This window comes from Oncorhynchus nerka, linkage group LG22 (assembly GCF_034236695.1).
Source record: "Oncorhynchus nerka isolate Pitt River linkage group LG22, Oner_Uvic_2.0, whole genome shotgun sequence".
Taxonomy (NCBI): Eukaryota; Metazoa; Chordata; class Actinopteri; order Salmoniformes; family Salmonidae; genus Oncorhynchus; species Oncorhynchus nerka.
This window is the reverse complement of record NC_088417.1, coordinates 82,630,982-82,640,457: the sequence shown is the minus strand read 5'-3', so window position 1 is coordinate 82,640,457 and position 9,476 is coordinate 82,630,982. Positions and strand designations below refer to the sequence as shown.

Below are 9,476 nucleotides of genomic sequence, written 5' to 3'. Positions count from 1 at the left end.
ACACACTGACTCAACTCCAGCCACTTTAATAATGGGAATTGATGGGAAATTATGTAAAATATATCACTAGCCACTTTAAACAATGCTACCTAATATAATGTTACATACCCTACATTATTCATCTCATATGTATATGTATATACTGTACTCTATATCATCTACTACATATTTATGTAATACATGTATCACTAGCCACTTTAACTATGCCACTTTGTTTACATACTCATCTCATATGTATATACTGCACTCAATACCATCTACTGTATCTTGCCTATGCCGCTCTGTACCATCACTCATTCATATATCTTTATGTACATATTCTTTATCCCCTTACACTTGTGTCTATAAGGTAGTAGTTTTGGAATTGTTAGCTAGATTACTTGTTGGTTATTACTGCATTGTCGGAACTAGAAGCACAAGCATTTCGCTACACTCGCATTAACATCTGCTAACCATGTGTATGTGACAAATAAAATTTGATTTGATTTGATTTGGGTGGCGTCCCATGTTTCCTTCGCGCACTGGATCCAGTCGTCCACCGCAGGAGCCTCGGTCTGACTCTGATGCCAAGGAGCCAGAACTGGCAGATACCCCAATACACACGGGAAGGGAGAAAGGTTAGCAGAGGAGTGGCGGAGCGAGTTCTGGGCCATCTCTGCCCAGGGCACGAACACTGCCCACTCCTTCGGCCGGTCCTGGCAATAAGACCTCAGAAACCTGCCCACATCCTGGTTAACTTTCTCCACCTGCCCGTTACTCTCAGGGTGAAAACCTGAGGTAAGGCTGACCGAGACCCCCAGACGTTCCATGAACGCCCTCCAGACCCTCGACGTGAACTGGGGACCCCGATCAGACACTATATCTTCAGGCACCCCGTAGTTAAAAAAAAAAAAAACATTATTTAACTAGGTAAGTCAGTGGGTTAACTGCCTGTTCAGGGGCAGAATGACAGATTTGTACCTTGTCAGCTCGGGGATTTGAACTTGCAACCTTCCGGTTACTAGTCCAACACTCTAACCACTAGGCTACCCTGCCGCCCCAGTGCCGGAAGACGTGTGTAAACAGGGCCTCCGCAGTCTGTAGGGCCGTAGGGAAACCGGGCAAAGGGAGGAGACGGTAGGACTTAGAAAACCGATCCACAACGACCAGGATCGTGGTGTTACCCTGTGAAGGAGGAAGATCAGTCAGGAAATCCACCGACAGGTGCGACCATGGCCATTGTGGAACGGGTTATAACTTCCTTCTGCGGTTTCTAGTGTAGAAAACATTAGAATTGTGCTGCCTGTGTAAACAAGTTCAGAAAGAGATATTGGGTTGGTGAACGCAAAACATCTCACCATTCATTTACCGACTCTGTCTGGCACATTGTCAGTAAATAACTGTATTCTTAATTACACTCATTTTCAGTTTCTAAAGAAGTAACATTTTATGGAAAATGTAAATTATTATGTAAATCTCACTGTGAAGCTGTTGAGGTGACACTAACCAGTCCTAGATGTAGACAGGTAGGTCAGCAGTGTCTTTGGCTGTGTGTGTTTTTCACGATGACTCACGGTCGTGATGGACAGGTAAATCCATATCTTGAATTCAGACACTCGTTTTTGTCTTACAGGAAAAGCGACGGTAATGGAAGAGGACTGTAAATAAGTGGAGGCTTCTTGACAAATTAATCCACTATCATTCTCCTGTGTCGCCTGGTGAGCAGATTTGCAGTTTTATGGGGCAGGAAAAAGGAGCCTGTAAATCTGTGAAGCCGAGTGAGAAGCTGAGAGCAGGCCAGGGGAGAACACATATCCCATGATGCAGCACTTTATCTCCCTGTGAAATGGCATCTTTATCTGCCTAAATTAAGTTATGATTCCTTGCCACATACGGTGCCGCAAATCACTTTAATATTGATTTCAAGGGCAGCAGTTAAAGTAGCGCTGAAGCCATCGAAAACAGCTTTATAGTGTGGCACATACTGTCGTCACCGACCGGTAGACAGTCATGGTGTCTCTGTGGCTTACAGTAATAAAAATCACCTCTGAACTGCTGCTTTGTGCGCAGACTATATCAGGCTGTGTCACGATCGTCGGAAGCATACTCGGACCAAATTGCAACGTGATCTGGGTTCCACATATTTATTGGAGAGAAATGCACACCAAAAAAAAAACAATACCGACACGTGCCGCTCATGCAGTGCTCACAGGCAACTACACAGAAACAAGATCCCACAAAACACAGTGGGGAAATGGCTGCCTAAATATGATACCCAATCAGAGATAACGATAAACAGCTGCCTCTGATTGGGAACCCTACCAGGCCAACATAGAAATAAAACACCTAGATAGGAACACTCCCCTAGTCACACCCCGACCTAACCAAAATGGAGAATAAAAAGGCTCTCTATGGTCAGGGCGTGACAGTCTCTCTCTCTCTCTCTCTCTCTCTCTCTCTCTCTCGTAGGCTAGTCTACATGATGAGATTATGGATAAGAGCGGGAATGTTTTTATTTGTCAAAACGGTAGTCAAGCATCGATTATCATGTCACCAGAATAAGACCCTCAATATTTATTGGAAAGGAGCATCAAGCTCATCACCTTGCACTTTCACCACCCTGTGATGTTCATCATCATTTATTTCATCTGTAGCCTAATTTAAACTGCATGTTTTCCCGAGTCATATTAGGAGGACCCACACACCATGTCATCGCATTACTCCAAGTTTACTTCGAGGATGGTTATTATATCAATATTTGACCAAAAAGGCGCTTCGGCTGCCATTTCTCTCATAATTAATTTTAGCAACATAAAAAGAGCCTGCCATGTCGGCATTTATAAAATTGTACCGATACTTCCTGTTCCCATCACAGCTGTCGTGATTTTAAAAAATATGGTATGACTTTGCTCGCGTAAAAACTGTGAATTGAAACGTGGTTACTCAGCCGCCATTACAGTGCCTTCAGAAAGTATTCCTACCACACCACAATACCTTCCCCACATGTTGTTGTGTTAAAGCCTGAAATTATAACTGATTCCATTCAGATGTTTTATCACTGGCCTACACACACTACCCTGTAAGGTCAAAGTGGAATGTTTTTTGAAATTTCTACAAATAAAAAATGAAAAGCTGAAATGTCTTGAGTCAATAAGTATCAACCCCTTTCTTATGGCAATCCTAAATCATTTCAGGAGTAAAAAAGTTTAGTGTTTAACATAATTTTTTAATGACTGCCTCATCTCTTATCTCTGTACATACAATTATCGGTAAGGTCCCTCAGTTGAGCAGTGAATTTCAAACAAAGATTCAACCACAAACATCAGTGAGGGTTTACAATGCCTCGCAAAGAAGGGCAACTATTGGTATAATATCTCTTTGAGCATGGGGAAGTTATTAATTTCACTTTGGATGGTCACTACAAAGATACAGGCGTCCTTCTGAACTCATTTGCCAGAGAGGAAGGAAACCGCCCAGGGATTTCACCATGAGGCCAATGGTGACTTTTATAGAGTTTAATAGCTCTGATAGGAAAAAACTGAGGATGGATCAACAACATTGTTGTTACCTCATAACATTAAAAACTTCTTAGGGCTTGGCGTCTCGCCAGCGGGACAGCTGTCGACAACTTTCGGGTGAAATTGAAGGGCGTGCAATTCAAATAAATAATCATAAAAATTATGGATATTAAACATCTAGGTACATACAAGTGTCTAATATCAGTTAAAAGCTTTACAGCGAAAACATGCCATGCGATTGTTTGAGGACAGCGCCCCACATCAAAATATTTTTCAACCAGCACAGGCTTCATAAAATCACAAATAGCGATTAAATATTCACTTACTTTTTGAAAATCTTCCTCTGATTTGCAATCCAAAGGGTCCCAGCTACAACATACATGGTCGTTTTGTTAGATAAAATCCTTCTTTATATCCCAAAAAGTATGTTTAGTTGGTGCCATCGATTTGAGTAATCCACTCATTCAACATGCAGAGAAATGAATCCAAAAAGCTACCGCTAAACTTTGCTAAAAGAAGTCAAAATATGTTTCAATCTAATCTTCAGGTACCCTAAAATGTAATTAAACTATAATATTTCATTATAAAAGAAGTATGTTCAATAGGAAAGTAAAATTAGCAGGTGCATTTCCTCTTCGTCGCGCGCACACAGACTGATTTCCAACTGTGACTCTCAGTTCCAAAACTCTAAATTCTTCCTCATTTGGGAAGAAACAAGCCTGAAAACTTGAACAAAGACTGTTGACATCTAGTGGAAGCCATAGGAATTGGAATCTGGGAGCTGGAATTGAATATGCCCCATAGCTTTCCAATGTCAGAGCATGGGCTCTCAAAAAATAAAATTTGGTTTGGTTTTTCTTTGGATTTCCTCCTACCATATCAATTGTGTTATAGTCTCATACATTATTCTAATATTTCTACAAACATCAAAGTGTTCTCTATCCAATGGTACCAATTGCATCTATATCCTGGCTTCTGGGCCTGAGTAACAGGCAGTTTACTTTGGGCACATCAGTCAGACAGGAAGTGGAGAAAAATAGACCCTAGCCTGAAGAAGTTTTAACCTAATTGACTGAGTGAAAAGAAGGAAGTGAGGCACTAAAGTAATACTGCAAAAAATGTGGCACAGCAATTAACTTTATGTCCTTTCTACAAAGTGTTATATTTGGGGCGAATTCCATACAACACATTACTGCGTACCACTCTCCATATTTTCAAGCATAGTGGTGGCTGCATCATGTTATAAGTATGCTTGTAATCATTAAGGACTGGGGAGTTTTTCAGAATAAAAAGAAACAGAATGTCACGCCCTGGTCTTAGTATTCTGTGTTTTCTTTATTATGTTGGTTAGGCCAGGGTGTGACATGGGTGATTTATGTGTCTTGTTTTGTCTAGGGGTTTTGTAGTCTATGGGGTTGTGTTCAGTTGAGTGTTCTAGGTAAGTCTATGGTTGCCTGGAGTGGTTCTCAATCAGAGGCAGGTGTTTATCGTTGTCTCTGATTGGGAACCATATTTAGGCAGCCATATTCTTTAGGTATCTTGTGGGTGGTTGTTCCTGTCTTTGTGTTTTGCACCAGTTAGGACTGTTTCGGTTTTTCCACGGGTTCTTATTTTGTATAGTGTTCACATTTTCATCTTTCATTAAAGATGTTTATAAATAACCACGCTGCATTTTGGTCCTCCTCTCCTTCCCAGGAAGAAAACCGTTACATGGAATGGAGTTAAGCACAGGCAAAATCCTAGAGGAAAACCTGGTTCAGTCTGCTTTCCACCAGACAGTGGGAGATGACTTCACCTTTCAGCAGTACAATAGCCTAAAACACCTAAAGGCCAGTTTCTTACCAAGAAGACAGTGAATGCTCCAGAGTGGTCGAGTTACAGTTTTGTCTTAAATCTGCTAGAAAATCTATGGCAAGACCTGAAAATGGTTGTCTAGCAATGATCAACAACCAATTTGGCAGAACTTGAAGAAAAAATTGCACAATCCAGGTGTGGAAATCTCTTAGACTAACCCAGAAAAACTCAAAACTGTCATCGCTGCCAACGGTGCTTCTACAAAGTATTGACTCAGGGCTGTGAATACTTAGGTAAATTAGATATTTCTGTGTCTTTTTCAAAACATTGGCAAAAAAAAATCTAAAAACATGTTTTTATTTGGCATTAAGGGGTATTTTGTGTAGATGGGTGAGAAAAAATGTTTACTCAATTTTGAATTCAGTTTGTAACACAACAAAAGAATAAGTACAATAAGTCAAGTGGCATACATACCTTCTGAAGGCATCATATGCCTCATACTGAGTCCCAAAAGCAAATGGCAACATCAAGCCTAAGTAGTCTTTGATGAGACACTGAGAATATTCAAGTTTTTGAGAGCCTGAACAGTGTGGGGACATTACTCTCCCTAACTACTGTAGGCTATCAGCAGGGCTATAGAGAGACATAATACTGACTGCTGCTGTTTATTGTACAATTTAGTCTGTGGTGTGGTCAGCCTGATTACCACAACACACAGCCTCCCTCTCCTTCTTCCTTCTCTAATTAACAACCACACCATTAATAACACCAGAATGGAAATTCAACACTTTTACTGTCCTTTAATGAATTAAAATCTGACACTAATACGAGTGGAGGAAAGAGTAGCCTGCTTCATCTGGGCGCTAATGAGTCTATCTGGCAGAGAGTTTGGTAGCAATGTTTAACCGTGCACTATTTACATGGTACTATATCTACTTAGAAGTTACAAGGAGGTCATTAATAGCCAACATCATTATGGAATAATCATTTTTAATCACTACAAAGTAGTTACAAAATAGTTAAATTACACAGGTTTGTTCTGGAGGCATCACAACCAGAAAGTCATAAAATCTGATTTTTAACCTAACCCTAACCTTAACCACACTGCTAACTCTAATGCCTAACCCTAACCTTAAATGAATTACAAAAAAAAAAAAGACTTTGCAGCTGGCCTATCTAAAGGGAAATCGCTCAGTTCTGCCTCCAGGACAAGACGCATGACAATAAACGTCAACCTGCTGAAGCACTTGAAATATTTAGCAGAAAGTACAGTAGTCTGTGTGTTTATTTTATATATATATATATATATATATATATATATATATATATGCAATTACCATGTAAACAGTACTGTAATAGTAACATTAGCCCTTTCCCCATGAATTAACAACAGATGTATGTAACTGTATGACCTTTAATGTCTAATTAGAGTCCAATGAAAATACTGACTGCAATTATTCAAATGCAGCAGGTTTTCATAGAGTGGTAATGTAAAAATGGAAATGGCATCTGCTTCATTTCCCAGTATACTACTGTTCATACAGTAAAATATTGACCTATAGTACCTGGATCACTAGGCAAATCACCACACTGAAAGTGATTCTGAAAAGAAGTCTATTTGAGGGATGGATATTTTGGAGCCCCATAATGCCAGTCAGCTTGTCTCTCCCATGGCAAAAAAAGCAATTTCCTGCATCTCATAACTCAAATTGAAATGCCAGTGAGTTGACAACGACCCATTGACATCATTGTTCATTCACCTTAAATGGAGGGAAGGTGATAAGAATACCCCGTTTCTTAAATTAGATTTACATTTGCAAATGGTTAGGCATAGAGCTACTGTCGACTTCACATTTCACATTAATCACAAAGATTCCTGGTAGTGTAGATTATGTCACGCATAAATAATCTTTCAGCAGCAGTAAATAAAAATAAATAAAAAATGTCATTTTCTAATGGAAAAAGTATTGCCCTAAATGCAATAAAGTCTTTGCCATTTTCTCTCTTCACAAAACAAAGTTATGTCTAAAAAAGTAAGACTCCATAGAGCTTGATTGATGTGCAGTGATTTTTGAAAATGGTTGCGGACTGAATCATCACATCCCCAAAGCCTAGAACTATGTGTGCCTGTATAAACTCTCCAAACCCCACTTTTACTTGTTTCCAATTCTGCGCCTGCTTCTCCAACTCTCTTCAGCCTATCCATTATGGCCATGACTTGTACGGCTTTCTGATATAACCAACCAGGATATTGTTCATTCATACAATATGTTGCCCCTGGAAACAAAACTGTTACAGTGCTTAGCAGCATTGATCTGTACCAGAAATGTCAACTATACTGGTCTATTCAAGCAGGCTCCCTACTGTAATTGGCAAAAAGTAAACACACCATGATATTGATCTCCCTCCATCCAGGGTTGCATCGTTATTTCAATAGACACATTCAATGTCAATGAGATATGGAGCTTGTTGTGCAGAATCCATTTATGTATCTTCTCCTGTAGGTCAGACTATGTGGGAGCAGGGACTGAAGGAGTCAGACAAGGCCAAGGGTGTTGAGACTCATTCATGCCCCTCTGTGGTAATTATTGATCAGGTCTTGTGACATTGCTGCATGTTAGGCCTAATGACTGTGTCTAAATGAGAATCAGGAGTGTGGCTGTGACAAGAACAACTGCCAGTTAGAGAAAATGTGTTTCCTGATTGAATTTCAACAGTTTGATTTGATTTGTGGCCTTACAGCAGTATAAATAGATGTTGCCTTATATTTGCTCAGTAAGCAATATTCATGCTCAAATAACCTTTACAACATATATTGTAATAGCCAAATACAAATTAAAGTTATTGTAGGGTAGAATAGAACTATTAAATGCCATATATTTAAATTCAAAACTGACTGATTCGGCTACCTCTACATCACCAAAAATGTTAGGGTCAATTTCAATGTCCGCAGTCTATTCTTTACGATATATCCATACCAATTTGTGAACATTTTGGGGAATTTTCAAAAATCATAGCATGGGAAATAATTGATGGTATACTAATGCTTATCAATAACTCCACACACTCCTACAAACTGGTTGCCTGAAAATGTCACATAAACGAGCCATTTGTTGTTATGACTCTGGATTACCAGATAGCTAGCAACAATGAAAAGATGCTACCATGTGGGGAGGTGTCTCTTTCAGCTAGATCTTGTTATTGATATCATTTGTTACTTTGAGGTGTTTTGACTCATGTCATGTCTATGCTAATAGGGCAAAAATGTATTAGCTAGCTAACCAACAACAGTAATAATGTATTTGAGAACCAACAAGTGCTCATGCACTAATCTATTTACGTTTTCAATAAACATTGGGAAAGGAAATATAGTTGACATGTTGTCAACAATCCTTTGATTCTAAGCCAAGTCAGTCTGTTTTGCCCCAAAGTTGCACACACATCAGTTTTGTTGCTATAACAACTCAGCCGTCTATAGTCCATCAATATCATCCATTCCGAAGCGCCAGGCCGGGTTTTGATATGGCATCCACAGACAGGAGTCCGTTGTATTTGGATTGGTTGAAGCGGCAGAGTATAGAGACGGAGCCTTCTCTGATTAAAGTCGATCAGTGCGCTAGACTCGGTACTGAGGTTGCACACTCTGGCTTGATGGAGTGAGGAGCGCGGTAGAGCCAGTTACGGAGGACTTTTGTGAATTTTCAGATTCGGAACATGAACTACATATCAAAAAGACATCGGTCCATAGATTCAGCTAGACCAGTTCAATATTAAAGTGAACAGAGCAAACGGTAATTTCAGAGGTTTTCATGCATACCTTCATATAAAGCCAATGTAATATCTGTCGTATTTCAAAACTGTTTCACCGAAGTCCTGGAATTTGTTGATTCTCTATCAATTTTCCTCCCTTTCTATTCATTACATTTGAGGCTCCGAAAGCTTCCATTGCCTCTGCTTCAAGGACTGGTGATTTGGAACGGCATTTGATAGCCACTGGACTTGATTCATCGCGGAGTTTTTGACTCCTCGTCATGGGGTACAGTGGACAAACTGCTAGAAGTGGAAGAAGAGGAGTCGCGGGATACTTATTGAAGATGATCACCATATTTTTGTTTTTTCTAATTGCCCTCGTGGATATCGGAGCTTCTCAAGGTAAACTATCGAATTTATAGCCATACCTGCATG

The 9,476-nt window shown here is 39.8% G+C and overlaps 1 protein-coding gene across 2 annotated transcripts in view; it reads left to right on the top strand.

Annotated features, from left to right (window-relative positions):
• Positions 1 to 8,914: 8,914 nt before the first annotated feature.
• The window catches only part of LOC115119317 (netrin receptor UNC5C-like), a 327,268-nt gene continuing 326,706 nt past the window's right edge, over positions 8,915 to 9,476 (top strand). For both annotated transcript variants that reach the window (XM_065007478.1, XM_065007477.1), the window contains exon 1: positions 8,915 to 9,443. In XM_065007478.1, the coding sequence (XP_064863550.1) occupies positions 9,323 to 9,443 (121 nt within the window). In that variant the 5' untranslated portion in view covers positions 8,915 to 9,322. The remainder of the gene's footprint in view (positions 9,444 to 9,476) is intronic.